Source organism: Cygnus olor, chromosome 4, assembly GCF_009769625.2.
Source record: "Cygnus olor isolate bCygOlo1 chromosome 4, bCygOlo1.pri.v2, whole genome shotgun sequence".
Classification (NCBI taxonomy): domain Eukaryota; kingdom Metazoa; phylum Chordata; class Aves; order Anseriformes; family Anatidae; genus Cygnus; species Cygnus olor.
Genome location: NC_049172.1, coordinates 75,916,853 through 75,941,319, shown reverse-complemented (window position 1 = coordinate 75,941,319; position 24,467 = coordinate 75,916,853). Strand labels below are relative to the sequence as shown.

The 24,467-nt window shown below is 61.2% G+C and overlaps 2 protein-coding genes across 4 annotated transcripts; both read right to left on the bottom strand.

Annotated features, from left to right (window-relative positions):
* Positions 1–1,130: 1,130 nt before the first annotated feature.
* Positions 1,131–19,084, bottom strand: FBXO41 (F-box protein 41). 3 transcript variants are annotated; one of them, XM_040554713.1, is made up of 13 exons: positions 18,841–19,082; positions 15,014–15,942; positions 11,778–12,006; positions 11,365–11,444; positions 10,934–11,244; positions 10,512–10,753; positions 10,175–10,290; positions 9,798–9,950; positions 8,173–8,268; positions 7,034–7,152; positions 6,656–6,814; positions 6,226–6,341; positions 1,131–5,251 (listed from the first exon to the last, which is right to left on the bottom strand). In XM_040554713.1, exons 2-13 carry the CDS (start codon positions 15,733–15,735, stop codon positions 5,189–5,191), a joined length of 2,406 nt encoding a protein of 801 aa, XP_040410647.1. In that variant the 5' UTR covers positions 15,736–15,942; positions 18,841–19,082; the 3' UTR covers positions 1,131–5,188. The 3 variants fall into 3 exon arrangements, 2 of the variants coding, with proteins under 2 accessions (XP_040410647.1, XP_040410648.1); XM_040554714.1 differs by having other exon boundaries at positions 11,796–12,006; XR_005819212.1 differs by lacking the exons at positions 1,131–5,251; positions 6,226–6,341 and having other exon boundaries at positions 7,034–7,148; positions 18,841–19,084.
* Positions 19,085–21,708: 2,624 nt separating this feature from the next.
* Positions 21,709–24,467, bottom strand: EGR4 (early growth response 4). Its single transcript, XM_040555901.1, has 2 exons — positions 23,875–24,467; positions 21,709–23,559 (listed from the first exon to the last, which is right to left on the bottom strand). The coding sequence occupies exons 1-2, from the start codon at positions 24,011–24,013 to the stop codon at positions 22,229–22,231; spliced, it is 1,470 nt and encodes a 489-aa protein (XP_040411835.1). The 5' UTR covers positions 24,014–24,467; the 3' UTR covers positions 21,709–22,228.

Genomic DNA, 24,467 nt, shown 5'->3' with positions numbered 1-24,467 from the left:
CGGTTGGCAACATCCCTGCAAGCTGCCCCGCGCGTGGCGGCGCAGCCTTGGCCGTGCCCTTGGCTCTTGGCCCCGGCTCCTGCCCTACGGCTGGCTGCTGCTGGGTCCTGTGCGAGGAGCTCGGCTCTTCTCAGCCCCTGGCAGTTGGGCTTGGGTTCGAGCTCTCCCTGTGCTCCTCGCTGACTCTGGGCTCTGGCAGCATCTTGCAGCTGGGCGCTGCCAAACGCTCCTGAATGCCCTGTGCCCGCAGGGAGAGGGAAGTAACAGCGGGAGGGCTGCCTCCAGTAAGCCTGGAGCAGCAACTGGTCGCACTGGTTTGGTGCTGGACTCAGGGGTACATGCGCTGGCCTGGGTTCCTGGTAGCCCCGGGGTGAGCAAAAACCCCACCTCGGTCTCAAGAGTCTTTATTCAACGCCGAATCATAAAATAGCTCTTTACACGCTTTTTTTTTTTTTTCTTTTTTTCTTTTTTTTGTAATTCTTTAAATACACATTGTTTACACTCGGCAAAGTTTCAAAGCAACAACATCAAAGTGCGTCTACAGGTGATAGTACCGACCAAAGTGCTAAAACCACGGGGGCCCGCGGCCGAGGGGCAGCAGCCTCGGGGACACCCCGCTGCCACCCCTGGAGCCACCGCGGCCACCCCCCTCCTTCGGCACCTCCAGCGTCGGGGACGCATTTTAGCATCGGGGGCGGCGCGGCCGTGGGATGTGTGGGGGGGAAAGGGACGTTTGGTTCTCCAGACACTGGCACATCGCTGCGAAAGACTAAAATAGACCTAGATTTATAGAGAGTTAAAAAAATAACTCAGGAGGCAAAATCGCTAACTTTTGGGGGGGGGGACGGGGACACTGTACAGAGCGCCTCGGGCATCGCTCGCCGGGGCTGAGCTTCGGCTGGAGCAGCCACCAAGGGAAGTGCTGTAGGGCAACGATTGCGATGCGGGACGTGTGTCTGTCCCTCGGGGAGCCCCTCCGCTGATTATCTCGAAGCAAGTGTGCGTTGCCCTCGCTGCCCCACAGCGATCCCGCCCGCCCCCAACCATTGCACCCGCTTGGCCCCGGCCCCAGCCCGGATCCTGCCCCCTCGGGGCTCGGTCCTGAGGCTGGATCAGAAAATCCCATTCGATTTTCCTGCTTTCAGGCAGTTTTCCCCTCGCTGCTGTGCGGCAGGGAGGGGTTTGCAGCAGCTTTTCCTCCCGCTGGTGGGGACGGCCTGCGCCACCGCCCCGCCACACTTTGGTTGCGACAAACCATTTCCAGCTGCTAAAATCACCCTGCTCCCCGTTTTTTATTTTATTTTTTTTTTAAAGCATGTTGTCATTTGGCACCGATTCCCAAACGCTGTTGCTCCACCCGAACCTGCAGGTTTTCAACCCAAAACGAGAGGCTGGAGCCATGTGCCAGCTCCCAGCAGGGGCTGGCTTCGTCGCGGCTCCTCTTAGAGCTGAGGGAAATCACTCGTTGCCTGCTTTGAGATGAGCCTAAGAGCCTTTATCAACATTTTTCATATATTTTGTTTGTTTTTTTGTTTGTTTCAACCTAATTCAGAGCCTTTCGGCTGCGTAAGACCTGGCCTTGCCCGTGCCTTGGGCAGCAGCCAGGGCTGTGACCCGTGGCGACATTTGGGATATTTTTCCCTTGCCATCCGCCTTGCTTGTCTTATCAAATTTAAATCCTCCTCGGACGGAGCCGACGCGGGGCTTTTCTCCTCTCCTGGAGCCACGAGCCCTGAGCCCAGCTTCAGGGGAGCAGCCGCTGCCCTGGGTGCGAGCGATGGATGCAGAGCAAAACCCAATGGATGAGGGAGGGAGGCAGAAAAAACATGGATTTGGGGTGAATTTGGCCCCCGAGCTGGCTTTTGCTGGTGTTATTCCTCTTGATGCCCCTGCCCAGCACCGAGGTTCAAGAGAAGGGGAATGCGGCTAACGTTGGCCATGGGACAACTTTGGGCAAGCTCGCTAGAAAAGAAAGAAATCCCCCAAAACTGGTCCTGTGGGAAGCCACCACAACCCCAAAAGAAAGCTGCTCGCCCTGGACCCCCTGGATTGTGCTGGGGATTGTCATCGCAGAGCCCCAGTGGGGCTTCTCTAGGGTCTGGTATGGGGTTGAGCTCACGCTACAGCAGTGCCTTCCCTCCCGGCACCCTAAAGCGCTGCATGATTTCAGGGTGCTCCTGGGGGATTTGGGATTTTTGGTCTTCATCGTTTCCAGAGGGAACAGGGCTGAAGCCCCATGACCGAGCGGAGAAGCCTGCGGCCACGGGCAGCGTTGCTGAGCACCCATGGGGGGGGGGGAAGAGGGTGGGCGATGGGGGCTGTGGGGCACCCAGTGGCACCGTGCCCATGGGACTGGGAGCCAGCAGGGAAACCAACACTGAGACACCGTTAATGAGCTCGTTGCCATTAACAACCTCGGCAATTAAGAGCCCCCGGGAAGGCTGGGGAGATGCAGGGCTCTCATTACCACCAAGCCCACGTCACCGTGTCAGATGCCTTCATCCCTGGCTGAGGAAGAGGAGGAAGAGGAGGGGATGTGTCCAAGCCCAGGCAGTGAGAAAAATGGGGGGAAAAAACCCTCATGTTCCATCTTCAGAGCCTTGAACCCGCTCAAGGCCTTGTGTCGTCACGGGTTTTTGTAAAAACGGGGCTTTGCCAAGCCAGAAGTTGGACTTTTTGGGAATGCCCCAGGGGGAGGCAGTTGGTTTGGTCTGGTCTTGGCGACGCACCGAAACACCGATTTGGGATGAGGCTGTCCTATGTGACAAAACCCTCATGGGGCTGGGGGACGGGGACGTCACACAAAGCCGAACCACCCACCGATGCCCCACACCACCATGTCCACAAGCCAAAATGTGCACCGACAACACCAGCAGCCACTCTGGTGGGCACCGAAGGTTTCTCCAAGTCCTCAACACCTCCCCAGCCTCTCCCCAACCCCATCCTCGCCTTCCTCGCAGCCTCCAGGAGCCAGCAGGGACCAGCAGCACACCCGGGGCAGCCACCTTCAGCCTTGGGCCACGACTCTCCGACACGATAGTCTTTAAGCATAGAGTGTATAAACATGCTGAGTATATAATTTTCCTTTAAAATCTCTTTTTTTTTTTTTTCCTTCTTTGTTTTTTTTTATAGAAATAAATACTTACTTTGTTTCTTTGAAGGGAATTTCACAAGTCTCTGCGCTGTTTCCAATGGGGACGTCCCCACCAGGGCCACCACGCTCGTGGGATGGTGACAACAGCGGTGCATGGGGCCGGGGGCTGTAGCCTTGCTGGGTGTTTTTTTTTGCTGGTGGGGGCACCCCTTGCTCCTTGTGCCCCCGTTTCTGCATGTCCCAGCCTCCCCGGGGTGGAGGTAACCCGTGGTGGGAGCTTGTCCCCAGGACGTGGTTGTTTCTCGCAGGCAATTTTTGGGGATCCCATACTTGGTGTGCACAGGGAGTCAGCGGGGGGCGGAGGTGCTTCACGTCGGGGGTTACGGCCAAAAAAAAGGCACGCGACCCTACCCTGCTTTGGAGGAGAGAACGGAGATGGGATGAGGAGGGGACGAAATGGTCTTCTGGGGTCGGAGAGCCAGGAGCTGCCTCCACCCCACTGTCGGCCTCGGCAATTTGGGTGTTTTCTATTGGGGTCCCCGTGGGTTGCCAGCATGGTCGGAACTCCTCGCTGAGGTCAGTGATGTGGGTGGGGAAGGTGTACAGGGACGGGCCTGCGGTCTCCTCCATCCCAAGGGGACGCTTGGTGGCAGCCCAGCACCCTGGCAGGGCTGGAGGAAGGGGAGATGCTCCGGGAAGAGCCGACTCTTCTCAGCCCCGCACGCACCACAGGTGGCCCCATTGACCAACAGGCACCAAAACCTTCAAAGATGGCCCAGAAGAAGACAAATCCCTCCCCAAATCTGCTCTTCCCAGTCGGCTCCTCTCGGCATAAGGCGTGGGGTCCAAGCACGCCTGGTTGGGGCCGTGGATAAGGGCACCAGGTCCCTGCTGCGGGCAGTGCTGTGATGGGGGTCCCCTGGGGTCTTCTCTCCAGGGCTGAGGACGGAGATGCCTGACCCTGCTGGAAGCCTTTCAAGAACCTTCTCCTTTGGAAAAAGAAGGGTGTTTGGTGGCTGACGAGGTCGCAGGAAGGAGATAGCCAGAGGAGCAAAAGCAGAATTATAAAAGAAGCAGTGGACAGAGATATGGGCTCTACCAGGGTGGTTGGGCTGGTGCTTCCTCCAGCTGCTTTGGATTTCAGGATGATTTGGCCTGGGTTTCTCCTTCGGGCTGCTGGGGATGGCGAGGAGACGACAGATGTGGGTGTCCCGTGCCAGTCCCTCTCTCCACACAGGACAACTGGCTCCAGAAGGAGCCTGAGCGGGTGGTCAGCACCGGTGGGGATGGGAGCATGACCCGTGTTTCCTGGTGGGCGAGGACCTTGGGGCTGGTTTATTGCCTTGGCAGGGAGGGATGGGTGTGTGTGTGTGAGGTGGGGCGAGGCTGGAGGCCTCTGGACGAGCGGCCTTCTCCTGGTGTCCTCTGGCTCCTGCAGCCCCCAGACGCAGCTGTGCTGTGCTTGTGCTGTCGTGGCTGCTGGATTCTGGGCAGCTTTTACCCACCTTCGGGCTTTCTGTCACAGAAATGTGATGAAAGTGAGCAGAAACCCCGCAGGAAGGCTGGGCACTGCTTCCTGAGGAGGAAAGGCCCTTCCCAGCCCTCCTCCACCAGCCCACGGAGGGGACAGGACAGTCTGGTGGTGACACACTGGGCCCAGTGCTCTGCAAAGAGCCCACGGGGGTGGCCTGAGCCATCCTCAGCTCCCACACCAGCAAGTGGCCAAAAACCAAACTGAAAAAACAACCCCCAAAGAAAGAGAGTTCAAAGAAAAAGACATCCCCCAAACAAGGATCCTTGGCGATGAGCAGCCGTGGGGTTCGAAGCCGTCTTCCCTTCAGGGAAACAGCACGGGCCTGCCCCTTTGGGCAGCTGAAAAATTCCCCTAAGTAGCACCTTCTGGCCCGCCACACGTCTGTGGAGCTGGCCCCAGGGCGAGCACGGGCTGCTCACTAAGGCCTGGAGAGTTTTGGGTTTTTGTGCATGGGCCAGCGTCTCCGGGCTCCAGGAGCGCGGTGGGCTTGGGTTCGGTTGTGCGGGGCCTCTGGCTCCGCCGGGCAGGAGAGGGAATGTGCTTGGTGGTTCCCTGAAGGTCTAGCAGCCTCCTTCCACCTTGATGTGTAAGATCTTGGAGAAGCCGGGTCTTTTCCTCAGGGCCTGGAGGAGGAGCAGAGAGTGGGGTTGGTGTGGGATGTGACAGGCCCTGCTGCCCCACGGGGCCGGTGAGGGAGAGGGGAGAAGATCTCGTGTCCTACCCATGGGAAGGGGTCTGCCCTGGTCCCACCCCACCACCCACACCCCGTGGGGACTTGGGTCCCTTATGGGACTGCCTCAGTGCCCCTGAAACCAGCTCTGGGGTTGGTTTCTGTTTGGTTTAAGGCACCTTTTCCAGGCGGCAGTGATACTTGGGGGCAGACAACATCGACACGCAGGCAGCATTTGCGTGGCGTGGTGGTGGGCAAGAAGGGGGCCTCCAAAACTCCTCTGCAGGTGCCCGCGAGCCCAGGGGTGGATGTGGGTCTGGGTCTCTGCCCCCCAGTGCTCCTGCGCCAGGGCTCAGCAGTGCAGGAACCACACAGGACGTGTGGCCCCCATCTGGGTGTGCTGGTGGGCCTCCATCCCCACCTCCTGCCCTGCATCTCACAAGCGTTTCACCTTGTGCCCAGCCCTCTGTGGGATGAAGGCAACCAGAGGATGAAGAGAAGTGGAAGAACCTCTCTTTTTCCTCTTTTTTTCCCTTGGGCATGGGTGGAGACGTCTGCTTTGGGGACCTTGCCCAGACCCAGGACAGCCCAGACCCTGCCGAGCATCAAAAACCAAGTTCTGCAGCTCTGTGTAGCCAGCACTGTGTAACTAAAATTACCCCTATTTCTCCTTTCATGGGTGGATTTTAAGTGACTTTACAGAGATAAGCATGTAAGTTGTGCTGGGAGGGAAGTAACAGCCCTTTTCTGCCCTCGAGGAACAAACCTGCAGCGCAGCAGAAGGATTAAGGCAGTGGGAAGGAATCGCAGCACTCTAGATCTTGTTTTGGTCTTAGGGATTTGGGTCTGAACCAGAGCAAGTCTTCACGATGTCCCCCAGAGAGCCAAATGTTCTCTACTGGGTGACCCGGGACCAGCACCCCTTACCTGAAGCTTGTTCACCATTTCTTCAAACATCTTCTTGGCCTCAGGGCTGTGGGGTTCCTTGAAGTAGTCCACAATGCCCACCTGCACGACGATGGACTTCAGGTTCCGGCACACACCTGGGGGCAGAGACACCCCATAACTGGTGGGGACAGCCTCCCTACAGCTGGGTTTAACCCTACAACCCATCCCGTGCTCCTCAACGCATCAATATTCGGGGCAACCTCATCCTGATGATGGAGGAGACCTACTCTTGGTGACCAAGCCCTCTGCAGGGAGGATGCTGGTCTACGAGAGGTCCCAGCACCTCGTGGTGTCAGCAGCATGTTCCTGCTGGTGGGGCTGGATGGAACGGTCTGCTTTGTGGATCTGCGGTGGCATTTTGGTCAGCAGATGATGTTACGAACCCTGCTCCACGAGCATGGCTACTCACTGTTGAAGTGCAGCAGGGCTTTGGGGGTGACCGGCGTGGAGGTCAGCACCAGCATCTCCAGCCCCTTCAGCCCCTCGCGACACATCTCAGCTGCGACCTCCTGGTTGATCTCTGCCACGTGGTCCAGCTCCAGGACCTGCAGCCGCATGCAGTTTCGGGCTGGAAGGACAGAGAGCCCACGTCAACAGCCCCGGGAAGGGATGGGGACAGCCAGCGCCAGCGGGGTGGTGGGAGGAAGGGTGGCAGCAAGGAGAAGCAGCATCCACCCGTGGTCCTCAGGGGTCCGTGTGGTGGATTCATGCCCTGAGATCACCCTGGGGTGCACCATGCCCTTGGCCAGGGCCCTTCTCCCTGTCCCTTGGGAGGAGAACCACCTACCTAAGGAGGCCAGTCCCTGGACACCACAGCCTGCCCCTCCGATGCCCAGCGCCCGCAGGTGCGGCCAGCACCGGCCGATCATCTGAAGGCAGCGGTTGCTGAAACGTGTTGGCTGCTGGCTGGGGAGAAGAAGAAGAAGAAGGAAGAGCTGGGGAGGGCTGGCAGAAAAGCTCACCTCCCACCATGAGCGTCCCTGTGGGTGGCATGGCCACGCTGGCAGGAGGTGGCCCCAGGGCAGATGTCTCCATCGGAGCAGCTACCCCAGGCTGAGCTGCAACCAGGACAGAGCAGGAAACAGGAGATCCTACAACCAGGGCAGAGCAGGGACCAGGAGTTCCTGCAACCAGGACAGAGCACAAACATGCATGCAGCGGAGTCCTTCTGCCCCAGATCCTTCACCTTTGGAGGTCCGAGCTCTGTTGCCTGCAGTGATTGAACTAGCAGCAGGTGGAGAAGCCTACATGTCACTTGAGGTGCCCCCCAGGGAAGAAATAAGTCATCAGGGACTCGAAATCGAGCTTCTCCTGCTGAGAGATCCCCCTCTGTACACCTTGATCCAGGCATTGCCTTGATGGAGGGCACGCCATCACAGCAAACCTCTCGGGACAAGAAGAGATGCCCAGGAGGTGTGCCCGGCCCCATGGCACAGAGCTGAGTGACCTGCCTGATTTCTCAGCTAGCCCTGTTTGTGGTGTTTCCTAAGCCATGAATTCCTGAGCACCCAGGTGTCACAGAGTGGGGAGCCCCTAGCATCTTCATGACCCAAAAAAAGAGAGGAGCTGCAGTCAGTGACTCCGCAGTGACTCGACACCCTTCTGAAATCATCCGGGCCCTTCAGGCCTGCTGCTCTACAAGCAGTGAAGAGCTCAGACAAGCATTTGATGTTCAGTGTCACCACCAGAGTGATCACGGCCCGTTTCATCTCTGTTGCTGGCAGTCTCCCCAGAGACATTCCTGGCTGGCAGGGAGGTTCCCACACCCAGCATCTCTCGGTCTTTGCAGCCAGGGATGGGGCTGAGCTCCTGATCCCCCAGGATCCAACTCCCAGGGATCTCACAAGCAAACGTGGACCTGGGACCCGACTTCTCTCCAGCCTCCATACTCAGCCCAGCCCCTGCCAGCCTCAGCAGGACCCTTACCACGGGTGCAGAGGTGCGACCTGGAGAGAGATGATGTCCCTGCAGCCTGCTCCGAGGGCCCAGATGACTTCGTGACCCACGGGGTCCGTAGAGCTCCTGGAATGACACAGAGGACACATGGGGGGCTGCCCAGGGGGCTGTGCCTGCAGCCTCCACTGCATACAGCCCACAGCCCGCCCGGGAACCACCACCCGCACACGCAGGAAGGCTGAAGGCATTTCCATCTGGAATTGGGCTTACGGACACGTAATATCTAGAAAAATAGAAGGTGAGGAGAAGCTGAAGTTGGGTTTGGAGGTGAGGCTGAAGGTGAGGCTGATTGTGGAAGATGAGGTTGAAGGTGGAGGCTGAAGTCTTCCAAAAGAAAGGTGGCACATCAGCCGTGCGGTGCTCAGGTGCTTGGATGAACGCAGGAGGTTGAACTGGGACTGCCCAGGCCATGTATCCTTGCAGAGCAAATATTACGCCCCTGCAGATCCCGCTGGGATGGTTTCACAAATACCTCCCCACCCGGCGTTTGTGCCATGCCATGGGCTCAGGGGAGCTCCCACTGACACCCGTGGCTCCCTGAACCGAGGCAGTGCAGCAGCGATGTCAGGGATCACTGTCCCGAGGCCACCAGCCCGGGCTGAGGTCTCCGGCCACGTCCCCACACTGATCCCTACTGAGGACTGAGGCTTCCTAACTCTGAACGACCTACTTCGAAACTTCAGGCGAGCCTAAAAATAAGCAAGAGGTGTTATCGTGACCGTTTCACACATCTGCACCGAAGGCGCCTGCCGAGAGCCCCCTGGGCGTGCGGTGGGTTAATTGGGCGTGAGTCAGAGTCACAGGTTAGCGATGTGCCCTCGAAGGGCTGGTGGCCGAGTCCTTGGGTTACAACACCTGGTGGCACCCTCCTGCCTCGCAGTGTGGGGTCCCTGTAGCACCCAAGCACCTGGTCCAACCCTTGGGGTGCCCTGGGCACACCTGCCCACCTGAAGGACTCTCCATCCTGGGGGGGACGAGGAGACCCGCTGCCTGCAGGCGACATGGGGTGCTGAGCCTGAATGGTTGCTTGCAGGGGGCAGTGGAGCAAGGATTGTCCTCCCTAGGGGAGGAGGAAAATTAAATCTTGCCTCCACAGGAGGCAGAGCCTCCTCGGGAGGTGGCCAAGGTGCAGGAGCAGCCCCTGAGCTCCTCCAGGACCTGGGCACTGCCATGGGCCTCGTGTCCTTGCTCTTGGGCAAGGTATCCACGGTGGGTTTTGGTGGTTCCATAGCACACCAGTCCTTGTATCCAGGATGGAGGGACCCCAAGGGCTCTGCTCCCGACTGGGAGCCTTCAGCACGCAGGCAGAACCTCACTGGGACCCCATTTTGGTGCCCCTCTCCTCCTTTGTCCGTCTCTAACATAAAGCAGCATCCCTGTACCGAGACCCCAGACACACTTCCAGCTGGGAACGGGGTGGTGGGAACGGACCAGCAAGGGAAATGTCTACCTGGGAACATGCCAGAAGAGGATGAGGGTTGCAAGAACAGCTCTTGAATTGCTCCTTAGGGACACTGGGGGTGGCGATGGGCATCAGAGGGGTCCCAGCACATCCCATGGATGTTCCCTGCCTGCTCCCCTCGGGCTGCCCTTACCGGTAGGTGACGGCCTGCAGGGCCCGGCAGTAGCAGCTGGCCAGCCAGAGCGAGCGGTCGGTCAGCACGTTGGGGCAGTGCGAGATGCGGAGGATGAGCAGGTTGCTGCCCGTGGCCTTCAGCAGGGACTCCAGCCCGGCTTCCAGGCAGCCCCTGCGGGGACGGAGGCGGGATCAGGCACGGGGACTCCTGCTCACGCTCCCTCCGGCCACCCTGGGTGGGTGAGGTCCCGTGGGGGTTGGATGCTGGGGCCCAAAACCCACAGCAGGAGCCAGGGGGTGATGAAAGGCCACCAGTGGAAACAGGTCATTGGTGCTCGTGGAGCATCACCATCCCTGGAAGGGTGCTGGGGGGTGCCCGTGGCCGCGGGGACTCACCGCGTGCTCTTCATGTAGTCCTCCTTGCTCTCCTTCTTCCCCCGCTGGCGTGGCTTGAGGTTTTGGAGGGTGAGGGAGTGCATCTGGGTGCACCACTGGGACAGCATGGCCAGGAACTGGGGGACAGGGGTGGCTGTCACGGGGGGGCATTTTCAGTGATGTCCCGTGCCACCCATCCTTGGCTATCTGGGGCAGGTCTGTGCACACCCCACCGCGCGCACAAACAATCGTTTCTGCATGCACAAACATACGCATGCCATAACTCTGTGAAAATGCACGTGCAAGAGTGTATGCATGTATGCCCTCACCCCGGGCCGTGCCACCCCTGTCCCCGTACCTTGGAGGAGACCCTGGCATTCTCCAGCAGCACCCGTGTCCACACGGCCGGGTGCCGGGCCACGAACTTCCAGTCCTTGCACACCTCGGCCGCCCGCAGCAGGGTCTTGGTGTCCAGGTAGGTGAAGATGCAGAAGAGCGCTGCCCTCATCTTGAGGATCTCGGGGCTGATCACCTCGCTGGAGTGGACAGGGCTGCCCCTCTCCAGCCGGCCCCCCTTGCACATGGCCCCCTCGGACCTGGCTGTGGGACACGTGCCATCAGTGCCACCGGCGAGCCGGGGAAGGGATGCTCCTTGTGGAGACAGGCAAGAGGAGAGAGGCGACCCAAAACCTCCACGCACCATGATGTTGCCCAGCATGGTCGCATCCCTGTCCCCAACCTCGCACCCTCCCATTCGCAAGCCCCCCAGCGCAGTCTCACCGGTCAGCCGGCAGCTGCCGGGGGGCCGGGATGCGGCGATGCCGGGCACCTCCGGGTCCCAGCCCTCAGCCTCCGACTCGGTGGTGCGGGACCCCACGTCGGAGACGTCGCCCTCCTCGCCCTCGGTGCTGTTGCGGTAGGGCCGGCGGTGCCAATTTTGGATGGCCTGGCGCCGCAGCCCTGAGCCCCGGCCGCCGTCCCGTGCAGCGTAGGGGTGCCCGTCGGCGGTGTCGTCGGTGGGGCACGGCTCCGCGCTGTCGCTGTCGTAGCAGCCCGAGCTCTGCGACACCGCTTTCGCCCTGCTCGAGGCCCTGGGGGTTGGAGGTGTCCAACCTCAGTGCCCGCCACCAGCCCCAAGAGCACCCCAGGGAGGGAGTCCCCTTCCCATGAGCACCTCCCATCCCATTAAAATCCCAAATGGGCGCACTCACCCGGTGCTGGAGGAGGAGCGCTGGTTGGGAATGGCGTAGGGGCCGTGCACGGCCGTCCCCGGCCCTGGGTGCCTCTCTCTCTGTGGGGAGAGGGGAGGTGAGGAGCCAACACGGAGAAACCCATTGGATGCAGGGAATGCGGGTGGACTCATCCCCCATCACCCACCCAGCACCACGGTTGTGTTGGTCCATGCCCACATGGGATGCAGAAGAACATCCCCAGCATCATCCCTGCACCTTACCAACCCTCACCCCATGTGGCACCCAGACACCAACCAAAACCCTTTGGGAATCCCCCCGCCAGGGTTACCCGCATACCCACGGGGGGTCCCCGTGTGTCCCTGCTCAACCCTTTTGCAGCCACCCGAGAAGCCACGCGAGCGCTCGTGCCCGGATGCGCGGGGTGCCCGTGCCTGTGCCCGCGCCGGTACCGGTCGGCCGATGGCCTTGGCGCCCGGCGTGCCGCAGCGCCCCAGGCTGCCGTTCGGGGTGGTGCCGCAGCTGCTGCTGATGATCTGGAGCTGCTTCTCGGCGCGGTCCGCACGGTCCAGCAGCTCCTCGATGAAGTGCTGGAGGCGCACCTTGGCGTTGGCCTCGCGGGCGGCCGTCTCCTTCAGGAACTGGTCGATCTGCAGCACCTCCCTGCGCGGAGGGGACAGGGGGTGGCGGTGGCACCCGGGTCCTTCCCCACCCATCCCTGCTGAGCACCTCCACCCAGCCCAGCAGCTGGGCAGGGATGGTCCTGTGCATCCACATCAGCCTCATTTGGGGCTCTCCCAGCCCGGATGGTTCCACATCTGGACATGCTGGGGACCAGGGGATGCTCCTGCATGCAGGATGGATGCAGCCACCTTGATTAGGTGGGGATGGTGTCTCCAGCACCATCTCTGGGATGTACACCCCAGCCCAAGCCCTCGCTGCCAGGACTGGGGTCAGGCCCCTGGGCACGGCAGAGCAGAGGGAGGAGGATGAAGTTGATGCAGGATGGCAGAGGGTGGCAGTGGTGGCCTGCCTCATTTGGGAAGGGCAGATTTAAGGGAATGAACTCAAGGGCAGCCTGAACACTTAAACCCCACTCAGCCCCATATCCCTGGCTGCACCTTCAGCTCCTTCATTAACGTATTAATTGACAGGAGCTCAGAGCCTTGAGCCTCTGGATGGGTCCTGGCAAGGCATTTGCTGTACTGAGGCACTGCAATGTTGTCCCCAACACGCAGCGTGCACAGTGACCTGCTCTCACCCCACACATGCGTGAGCCCAGGCACGCACCCTGCTGCTGACTTCATCCGATTCCCAAAAATATGTGTGTATACGCACAGGCACACTCAGCCATCACAGCCCCACGAGCACGTGTGTCCCATAAACACGTGCATCAGACACACTGCTATCGCATCGCTGCAAATATGCCTGTCACACGAACGCACGCTTGCACACCCAGGCACACACACATGCACAGCCATCTCGCACACCCACCAGTGCATCACACCCACGTGCAGAGCCACTCTTACGTGCCGAAGCACCACGGAAACACACAAACCCCCCCCCCCACACACACACACAGCGTGCACACCCATGAGCGCACTCACCCAGACACACCCAGCTGCGTGCACACCCAGCACCAATCACTCCCCGTAATCTTCCTGCCACAACTGCGCAGGTGATGTACACATGGATATACACACACACAACAGCTCTCACACCTTTGCTCAGACTGACAGATGCACAACCACAGCTCTGTGCTCCTGCCTTGTGCACACCCAGCCTTGCACACCTGGCTGCATGCATGCCCTGGAGTATGAAGGAGAAGGAGAGGAGGAGGCAGCCCACAGCGATGCAATTCATGTTGTTGGTTATTGCCCTTTAATTACCAACTAATTGCCCTCAAACCTGCCATTTGCAGGGAGAGCTCACCGGCAATAATTTGGGAACGCTCCTGGCGAGGGGTCCCTGAGATTTGGAAGGCAAATGGGGTGCTGGCACGCGGCTGGCAGTGTAAGGAGATGCTGATGGTTATCTCCCGCGTCTCTCATTCCCATGGACCGAGTGGAAAAACACCCCTGGCAAAGCCAACGGAGCCGAGGTGCAAAAAGCCTCCCCGTGCCAATGGCTGCAGGGAACAAACGTCACCGGCCACTGCCAAGGGCTCTTGGGTGTCATTGGGCGCATGGGCTGGGTGTAGGTTAGCCTGCAACCTCCCCACCTTGTGGCTGATGAAGCCTTACTGGAAATATTAATTTAAGCTTGGGGGGGGGGGTCGGACAGATGTATAAATGGCAACACAGATTAATTTTTTTGCTCTGGATTCCCTTATTTTCCTGCTTTTCACAGGGGCTACCATGAGCCCCAGCCTGATGCCAGCTTGTGGTCTGTCCCTGGTCTGCCTGGAGGAGGTGGGGGACCTATGGGGATGGTTGATGGGTAGGAGGGTTTCTCTAAAGAGATTTAGATCCAGAAGGTATTTTTGGGGTATAAAACTAGGTTCCTAGGTGGCAACAATGTCCATGGACTGAACAAGCCATGCTTGATCCACTGGTCAGCCTCTGTCTTCCCCAATTCACATCTCTCCAGACTCCACTCCAGAGCTGTCCACCCTGTTGGCCCTCATCCTGCCACTGCACATGCTTGAGATGCCCCTGGAAAACACCCCATGGGGCAGTGATGGCAGCCCCCAAACCTCCTGTTCCATACACGTGCACCTTCCAAAGAAGAGGTGTCCCCTTATCCAGCGTCATCCTGCTCTGCACCCCAGGACCACCCCCAACACCAGCAAATCCCATGAACGCACACATTGCTTCCCAGCCCCAGTCATTATTTTGGGGGCAAAGTCATTAACGGACGTGTGGAAGATGGTGGGCATCGAGACAGCTCTTTGAGGAACCTCCCAGGCCAGCACAACTGTGACTGTCCCCCTTCACCTGCTCCTTGCTGACTTTATGGACACTACCACGACCTCCAGCTTGGCCAAGAAACTCAAGAGGAACAAGGTTTGGTTGAGTGACACAGATGGGCAAGGACCCAACACTTGACTGGGGGAAACTCTAGAGCAGCCCTGGGGGTGGGAAGAGGGGTGTCTGAATGGGGAACATGGGATGAAAATGGAGAGGGCAGTGCCACAGCCCTAACAGCGAGTGGAGGTCACACTGCTCGGGCTACACCACCCTCCTTCTGGGAGAATAACCCTGAATTTGGCATGGCCAAGCTGGCCCTTTTCATGTTTATGACCATGGGGTGGGTCAATGGGTCACTCCATGAGCACTTCAGCTGTGGGGTTAGTGGGGATGACCCAGTCCTGATGCTGGGGGACTCCAGTTGGCACCAGAGGTGGGCTGGAGCAACGTGGCCACCACTGTGTTCCTCAGCCTGATGGCCACGTGCATCCCCAGTTTGGACATGCCCTGGGGCACTGGTGGCTCTGGGGCAGTCTGACATGATGTGACAGCTTGGTCACAGACATGGAGGAGCTCAGGTGTAAGTGGACACTGCCCACATGGGATAAGAAACAAACCATGATGAGTGATGATGCCAATGGGCATTGCCAAGGGGCTCGCACGCAAGCACTGCTCAGAGGGTTTGGTGACAGTGTTTGGGGCTCATTCCCGGGGCTGATGTCCCCTCACCCCACCACAAGGAGGAGGAACGAAGGACTCACTGCTGCTTGCGGGTGAGCTCCTGCTCCTTCTGCACCAGGTCCTGCTTGAGCGAGGCCAGCATCTCCACGCTGACGTCTACCTGGCGGGACAGCTCGGACGCCCGGTCCTCCAGCTCCTGCTTCTCCCGGCTGAGCCGCAGGCTCTCCTGCTTGGCTTTCTCCAGCTCCGAGCTCTTGCGGTCCAGCTCCACCTGGAGCCGGCCGACCTGCGAGGCGATCTTCTGCTCCACCTCCTCCGTCAGCTTCTCCAGCCGCTTGTCCACCTCCAGCTTCTCGAAGGCACGGATCTTCAGGCGGGCCAGGCCTTCCTCGTAGGCAGCGTCCATAGCGGCCGGCGGCGTGGGGGCCGGCGCCACGGCTTTGCCCCGGGTGAAGATCTCGGTCAGCGGGATCTCGATCTCATGGACATAGCGGGGCGAGGGGGAGGAGGACGGGGCCGGCTCCAGCTCCTCGGCAGGGACGAGGTCGCAGGAGAAGCGCTGCTCCTTGCCTTGGAAGGAGGTGCTCTCAAAGTAGTCCCGCCGGGCGGCCGGCGTCAGCAGGGCCCCGTCGGCGGCCAGGGGGAAGACGGCGGCATCGCAGATGCTGTTGGTCTTGGAGAGGACGTAGAGGGTCTCATAGGTGTGGTTGTACTCCAGGTGCGCCCGCAGCGAGGAGAGGCTGCGGAAACGCTTGTGCTCCCCGCACCGCGGACACCGGTAGGGCAGGTCCAGCGAGGCCATCCCTCAGCTACGCACCCCGACGCAGGGGAACTGTGCGGCCCCGCTCATGGTGTGGGACAGATGGACGGGTGGCACGTGGGATGGATCGGGGAAGCCCGGATGGTGGGGCCACGGCTCCGCTGGGGCATGGTGGGGTGGGAGCCCTGGGATGGGAGAGGGGGTCCGGCAAAGTCCTGGGGGGGCATCAGCATCGGATGGTGCTGGGCGCTGGAAGAGAGAGGAGGGTTAGTGACGCAGGGACGGCGAGGCCCCAAAAGTCCTTCCCTGGTCCTTCTTCTTGGCACAACCTTTGGGAAGGCCCACAAACCTTGGGGACATGATCAACCTCTTCTTGGGAAAGGTCTGAAACCCTTGGGAAGGTCCACAACCCTTGGGAAGGTCCATAAACCTTGGGAAGGTCCACAAACGTTGGGAAGGTCCACAGCCCTTGGGAAGGTCTACAACCATTGGGAAGATCCACAACTGTTGTTGGGAAGATCCACAACTGTTTTTGGGAAGGTCCACACCCCTTGGGAAGGTCCACAACCCTTGGGAAGGTCTACAACCCCTGGGAAGATCCACAGCCCTTGGGAAGGTCCATAAACCTTGCGAAGGGCCACACCCCTTGGGAAGGTCTACTACCATTGGGAAGATCCACAACTGTTGTTGGAAAGATCCATGACCCTTGGGATGGTCCACACCCCTTGGGAAGGTGCACAATCCTTCGAAGGCTCACAGCCATTGGGAAGGTGGATAACCCATGGGGAATCTTTGTCCATCAGCCCTGGGCTTGCCACAGAGGGGTGTCCCGTGTGCCTTCCTGCACAATCACCATGTGAGCGGCCTCTGCGGTGCCAGGGATCTCCAGCCCAAGGAGCATCCCCGTGGTTGGATCCCACCTCCTCCAAGCAAAGGGTGACCCAGTGCTGATAGCCCATGTCATAGAGTCACAGAATCATAAAGGTTGGAAAAGCCCTCCAGGATCATCTGGTCCAACCATCCCCCTACCACCACTGTCACCCACTGAACCACGTCCCCAAGCACCACGTCCAACCTTCCCTTGAACACCCCCAGGGACGGTGACGCCACCACCTCCCTGGGCACCCCATCCCTGCACCTGACTACTCTATTTGAGAAGAAATTCCTCCTAATTTCCAACCCGAAATGTCACCCCACAGCATGATTTCTCTCCCACAATCACTTCTCCAGCCCCTCACCACAACCATTAGGTTTCACTGCTGCCCACGGGGATGTTCCCGTTGGGACTGTGGTGGGACTGATCACAGCCCGTGGTTGTGATGGGATCACCCCGCGGGTGCTGGGCTGTCCATCTCCCCTTCCCCCTGCTACAGGCACAGGTGATGCTCCTCAATCCCAGACCAACCCAGACCCATGGGGATTTGTCCCGTTTGTTGCTTGGCCACAAAGCCCCAAGATGTCCCCAGGGAGGTGGTGTAGGGATGAGACAAGCCCAGGGGCCAGATGGGGTCACCTCGTGGCTCCACACACCTCAGGATCCTGCTCCCCATGAGGTTTTTTGGCCCCAGGGCTGTGGGATCCCCGAGCTGTGGAGCTGCAGAGGACAAGCTGGCTTCCCATGCCGAGTGTTTCCATGGGGACCTGTTTTATCCCCTGCTCACAAACCCTTCAAGGTATCGGGGGGAAAAAAAATACCCTTGGGGAACGGGACAAACCAGATGAAACCCAGCCGTCAGAACCGCGCCGTTTCCCGCGCAGGGCCGGGAGCACCCAGCTATCGCCTCCTCCTCTCTCGAGGAATTTGGTTTAATTATTTTAGGTTGTCTCCATGCACGAAGCTGCTGGCCTGGCATGGGATTCCAGCTTGAAAAAAACACAACCATGTTTCTGCCCCAAAGAGATGCCGTGGCTGTTCCCCTCCCCGAAGCACTGAGGAGACCCATGGGTGGGAGCATCCTTGGCTCACCCCTCTGCAATAGCCTGCAAAGGGCAATTCCCTGCACCCTAAAACCCCTCTGAGCCTCTTTGCACCCCAAAACCACGGACCTTCAAGAGGGCTAAATCACCACCGAACCCTCCTCCACCCAGGAGGGTGGCTGTCCTGCTGGCTCAGAGCCACCAATATCCCCCGGGGCTCAGCACACACCTCAAAACAATTTTTTTTTAAGGGAAAAATTAGTAAGGGAAAGAAATCCATGCAAAGAATAATAATAAGAAGAGAACACAGATGTGCAGGGTGGATTTATGGAGCTGCCTGGCTGCTCCCGAAGCCGTCTGCTGGCCGGGTTTGTATTTTGGGGTAGTTACAAAACGCATCCATCCTCTCCCCTTAACCCCTCCTGGCTCAGCGCTGGCCAGAGCCCAGCAGCACAAAGCACGGCCGGGAACTCTGGGTTTCCATCGGTTGCCTCTGGTGCCGGGGGGATGATAAAGCGCTTTTCTGCTGTAGGGCCGGGGCCACGGCATCGTGCCGCCGGTATTTCAGGCCTGGATCCCTGCCCGCATCTCCCGGGGTACCCGATCCGCTTCACTTGGGATTTTCCAGCCCTAAGCCAGGGCAGGATCCGACCCAGGCGGGTGCGATGCCCACACCGCCTCGCCCCTCGTCCTGGGCAGAGCCCCGGCTCCATGAAAACCTCTCCTGCCTCCTTCCCCTCAATGGTGACCAGGATTTGGGGTTTGATGCCGCCGTGGCCGCCCCACAAACCCGCAGCATCCCGAGCCGGGCAGCGCTCGTGGCCACCGAGAGATTGCAGCAGCAGCAGCAGCAGCAAAACCCATCCCTGGGCTGCCTCAGTGCCGCTACCTCCGATCCATCATGGATCCTTTCTTCGCATTGTTTAGCTTTTTTTTTTTTTTTTATTTCCTACCCCCCAGTAAAATAAAATAAAATAAAATACAGAATTACCAGCAGGCTCCAGCTGCTGGGCTGGAGGGGGGCGACAGGGAAGGAGGTGGCGGGTGCTGGTCCCCATCCTTCCCCAGCTGAGGCTGCAGTGACAGCAGCGGGGGGGTGCAGGGCGGCCGGGCCCCCCCGGATCAGGGCACAGCGGGTCCCCCATCGCCCCCCCCCCCGGCATCAGCTTTGTCCCCAAGGCCAGCGGCAGCCCGGGACCAAGCTACCCCCCGGCTCAGCATCCCTCCTACCTGCTCCTCGCTCCTGCGGCCAGGGCAGCATCTCTGCCGCTTCCCCGTCCCCGCCGAGCCGCGGGGGGGAGCAGAGGAAGGGAAGGGGGGGCCCCGAGAGCTCCCACCCGCCCCGGTGCACAAAGGAGGCGGCTTCAGGGCTTGGTCGGGGCGGAGGGAGGAGGGCTGCGGGCTCCCAGCCCCGCGGGCAGCAGCCGGCTCCCTGCGGCCGGCAGCTCCATGGAGGGCCCTGGGGAAGGGAAGGGAAGGGGGGGGGCTGCGGGAGGAGGGGGAGGACGGAGGGAGGAGGAGGAGGAGGAGGGTAGAGGCTGAAGGCCCCCGCCGGGGTGGGGAGCGGGGGTGCTGGGCACCCCGGGGCGCTGCGGGGCTCAGGGGGGGCTGCGCATGGCGAAGGATGGAGGGATGGAGGGAGAGGGACGGAGGGAGGGGGAAGGATGGAGGAATGGAGGGAGGGATGGAGGGATGGAGGGAGAGGGAAGGAGGGAGGGCGAGCGCTGGCAGCCGCCTCCTCCTCCTTTGCAGCCTGAGCCCGGACTGTTCCTCGCTGCCGCTTTCCTCCCGCACAGCTCCCTCTGCCTGTCTCCCCACGAACCTCCGCCGGGCCTTGCTGCTGCCATGCGGCCTCATCCTGCACCCCCCCCGCCTGCCGTTCCCCCCCCTGTGCCCTCCGATGCCATGCCCCAGCCCCTGGCAGCTCCTGCCTGGCATCACACCAGAGCATCCCCACCAGGCGTTGGCACCTGCACGGCTCCTTCCCTGGTCCTGGTTTGGTCCCCGAGCTCCAAGGCTTGGTCCCTGGCTCGGTTCTGATCCAGAACCTGAGCGCCTCGGCTTGGTGCTGAGCCTGGTTCCCAAACACCGTGGCGTGGTCCCCAGCTTGGTATTGGCCTCACCTCTGAGCGCCCCGGCTCGGTCCTTGGCTTCATCCTGACCCAGGCCCCAAACACCCTTGTCCAGTCCCCAGCTGGTCCCCGAGCACCTCAGCTTGGTCCTGATCCAGAGCCTGAGAACCTCGGCATGGTCGTGCTCTGGTCCCTGACCACCCTGGCTTGATCACGATCCAGTCCCCAAACATCTCGGTTTGGCCCCCAGCGGGGTCCTGATGTGTCCCCTGAGCACCTCAGCTTGGTCCTGGTCCGGTCCCCAAGCAGCCCTGCGTGGTTCCTGGTGCTGAAGCTGCCCAGCACCAATATATTTCATCGTCTCTGACGGGGACGTGGCTTTGGATGCAGGTGGAGATGGCAGCGTGGGACCAGGGTGCTGCCAGCCGGGGGGAAAAGTGGATGTCCCCATCCCCGGGAAGCCCTGGGGTTTGGGGTGCTCCGGCCAGAGAGCAGAGGGTGAGGCTGGAGCTCTGCCCTCTCAGAGCTTTTGGGGCCGGCATCAACAACAGACGCACTTTTGGGTTGACCAAGGCCTTGCGCACCATGCATGGTAAGTGGCACGGAAGGCTTCTTGCTGCAGGGTGAGAGCCACCGGCACCCAAAAAATGGCCTTTTCCCAAAGAAAAACGGGTGCTGAGGTCCCTATTAACCATATCTTGTATATCCCCCAATAAAAAGAGTGTTTTTTTTTTCGTGGTGCCCAGGGCCATCCGCATCCCATGGGGCTTGCAGGCTCGATGGCAGCAGAGAAGGGAGGGCACCGGTGGGATTTCTCACAGCAGGTTTGGTGTGACTTTGGGGGAGATTGGGGGTGCTGAGCGTTGTTAAAGTAAAGCCGGCAGGTGGGGGGACGTGGTGTGTGTCCCCCTGGTGTGGCACCGCTGTTGGTGCCAGCAGTGCTCGGGGCCAGCAGGATCCCACCCGCTGGGTGTGAGCACCCTTGGGTGCCATCAGAGCTCCGAGCCTACAGTGACAACACTCTCAGGGACAGGTCCGAGGGGACATTTAGGAACTCCCCCTCCGCCCGGTTTCCCTCTGGCCCCTTCCAGCAGGGCTGACCCCATCCCATCCCCGGAGGCAGCCCCGGGGGACCCGCAGCCCCGTCCCTCCCCATCTCCCACCCGCGGTGTGGGGCAGCAGGTTCTGTGGGGCAGAGACGTGGGACAACGGTGTCACTTGGGTTTAGCTCTTGGATGCTCAGCAAAGGGCTGGGGGACACGGGGGCTGGAGAAGGAGATCTCTCTCCTCCCCAGGGCGGTCTGGGGACAGATCCCTGCTTTTCTGGGCTGGGAGAGGGCAGGAAAACAACCTCAAGCCCTGAGGTCCAAAGAGGGGAGCGGGGCTGCATTTTTCCCAGTTTCTTCTGGGGTTTCTCTTTGTTCCCCCTTTGCCCAAGCCTTGCTGGAACCGGGGGGACGCTTCCACCCCGCTGCTCACATCGACACCCCCACGATGTCCGTGCCTCCTTCCCTCCATCCCACCCCAGCTGCGGGGACCTGGCGGGCTGGGGACCTGAGGCTGAGCTGGCTCCGGGGCTCCAAGTAGGACAAATCCCTCCAGGAGCAGGATTTGGCCGCTGCCCAGGGCCGCCCAGCATCCGTGGCCCCGGCACTCCTTGCGAAACAAGCCCAGAGCCACAGCCCTGTTTTCGGGGCCCCTTTCCCATTCCATCTGGGGACAGGACCCTTTTCCCGGGACGAGCTGCCCGCCTTGGGATGAGGGATGAGGACCGCAGGCTCCCCCGCTGATGGATTTTCCCTCCCTGCTAATTATTTGGGCACCTTTCTCCGCGACGTGGCAGCTAAAGGTGAAAAACGCAGCAGAAATCCCGCTGCCGTTGGCCGCCGCGCAGTTTCGGCAGGCAGAGAGCGAGCCCAGCGAGGCCTCAGATCAGAACAAACGTTTAATTATAAAAATAGACGCGATTCTCTAATATTCCCCATAGAATCTCTTTACAAACGGGAAAATATTCATAATACCAACATCACCGCTACCAAAGGGACCGCTGCCGCGAAAGGCAGGCGGTGGCCGCGCCATCCCCACCGCGTGGCGCCGAGGGCACCGCGTCCCCGCAGGGGAGGTGCTGGTTTACACCATTTACTCCGCGCCAGGAGCGGGGTAACTCACGGCCCGGGCGCTGCAAAGGCAGCCCCAGCCGGGCTGTCCGTGGGTGTATAAAAAAATCGGCGGCGATTCCTTTCTGTACATCTTTTGTTCTGTTCCTCCTCGGCGCAGGAGCTGTAGGAACGGCTCGGTCCTTGCGCTTTGGAGGCGGCTCCGGTGGCCGGAGCTGCTCCGAGCCACGGGTGCAGAGCGCGGCTCAGCACCGCCTCGGCCCTCTCCGCCGCGCTGCTCTCCTCCTGGCACAGCCGGGCACGGCTCGCCCGCGGCTGGCGTCCTCTCCGGGGCCACCCCAGGGTGTTCCCAGCCCAGCTCTTCCTCCAGATGCTCGGGGGGGCCCCGTTTCGGGCAAACGCCGTCTCGCAGCGCTCAGCGCGGGGGCTTCACAGCGTCCCGAAGGAGAGACCCACCGAGAAGAAGCCCAAGCCTTTGAGCTTCTCCTCCGTCCGCGCTTTCTGCTTCAGGTGGACTTTGCTGTGCCGCTTCTTCTCGTCGCTCCTGGCGAAGCGGCGGCCGCAGGTGTCGCAGGAGAAGGGCTTCTCGCCCGTGTGGGTGCGGATGTGGGTGGTGAGGTGGTCGCTGCGGCTGAAGTTCCTCAGGCAGATGCGGCACTGGAAGGGCTTGTGGCCCGTGTGGATGCGGAGGTGCCTGTTGAGCTCGTCGGAGCGGGCGAAGCTCCGCACGCAGTTCTCGACGGGGCAGGCGAAGGCTTTCTCGTGGGGCTTGGGGCAGAAGCATTTGGAAGAGCACTTGGTGCGGCGAGGCTTCTTCTTGGGCTCGGCCAGGGCCGGCGGGGCGGCAGGCAGCAGCGAGGGGATGGAGGCCGGGGCCGGGTGGCCCAAAAAGTCCGCGGGAGGGACGGAGGGCGAGGGGTGGGGATGGAGGAGCTCGCCGGAGCTCAGCAGAGCCGGCAGGACTTCGGGCTGGGCCAAGGAGGAGTCGAAGTCCGGCAGGAGCTGGGGGGCGAGGCTGTGCAGCTTGGCGTCCCCAAAGTCGCCGCGGGCCGGGAAGTTTTCGGGCTCGCAGCCGAATCCCAAAGCGGCTCCGGGGAAGCAGCCGGGGTCCTCCGCGAGGCTGCTGAGCTCCGACTGGCAGCTGACGGACAGCACGTTTTCCATCTTGGAGCCCAGCGGGTGGAACATGGCCTGGCCGCTCTCCCCGGCCGGGAAGGCCTCGGGGGAATGGTAGCCAGCGGGCAAGTAGGCTTGGTGCTGGGCCACGGGCTCCCACTGGGCGCAGGAGGCTTTGAACTTGTCCAGGGACGGCGAGCCGGGGGGCAGCTTGATGTCCTGCTTGGTGTCCAGGAGCTTGGGCTCGAAGAAGCACTGCGAGGGGCTCCCCAAGGAGGGCTGGGGCTGCAGGGGGTGCGTGGCCTCGGCGGTGGGGAAGGTGCCGTAGCCCTGCTCGCCGAAGGGGGCCGGCACGGGGACGTTCATGTCGGGCTGGCAGCCGGCGTAGAGCTCCAGCTGGCTCGGGGGCACCTCGGGGCAGGGGTAGAGAGCGTCCAGGTGCCTTTGGTGGCCCTCGGAGGGGGCGAAGGGGGAGATGCCCAGGATCCCCGACATCAGGTTGAAGAGGGATTCCTGGTCCTGGGGGTGCTCCGGCACCGCCTTGATGAAGAAGCTGCCGGTGTAGCTGAGCGAGGGGGAGGGCTGGCTGCCCGGGGGGGGGTAATCCGCCGCCCCGCCGCTCACCGGGGCGCCCAGCAGCTCACCTGGGGACGCAGAGGGGACGATTGTTAGAGGGGATGGAGGGATAGAGGGATGCTGGGATGGGGAGGGGGGAGATGCGGGGGAACGGCGGGATGCTGGAGCTGCGTCACCGCGTGGTCCCCATCCCAGCCGGGTCCCCTGTGCCCCCCCCCCCCATGGCAGGACCCCCATCACCCCCACCCTGGGCTGGCCGGGCACTGCTGGACCCGCAGCCAGGGGCTGGGGGGGCAGAGTTGGGGACGGTGCCCGGCTCCTAGCTGGAGATGTCGCCCCCAGCGGGGTCCCGCATCCCTGCCCGGCTCCCCCCCCGCCCTTACCTCCGAGGAATTCGGCCTCCGCCAGAAGTTGCTGCTCGGTCTGCCCCAAGCCCTGCAGCTCCCCGGCTTTCATCTCGCAGCTCTCCTCGTACTTGGAGTAGAGCGGGTCCGGGCAGGAGAAATCCATGACGTTGAGCATCTCCCTGGGAGGCACGGTCGGAGGAGAGCAGCTGGGGGGTGCTCGGGGGGGCTTGGGCCGAGCCCGAGGATGCTCCGGGGGCTGCGTGGGGTGAGCCGGGAGGTGCTGTGGGGTAGCCGGTGTGGTCCAGGGGATGCTCGGGGCGATCCGGGGGACGCTCAGGATGATCCAGGGGATGCTCACAGTGATCCCGAGGATGCTGCGGGGTGATCCGGAGGATGATGCAGGGTACCCGGCGTTGTGCAAGGGCTGCTCACGGCGATCCAGGGAATTCTCGGGGTGATCCAGGGGATGCTGCGGGGTACCCGGTGTGACGCAGAGGATGCTCAGGGTGATCCGGGGGATGCTTGGGGTGATCCGGGGGATGCCGCGGGGTACCCGGCGTGGTGCAAGGGATGCTCGGGGTGATCCGGGGGATGCTTGGGGGGATCCGGGGGATGCTCAGGGTGGTCCG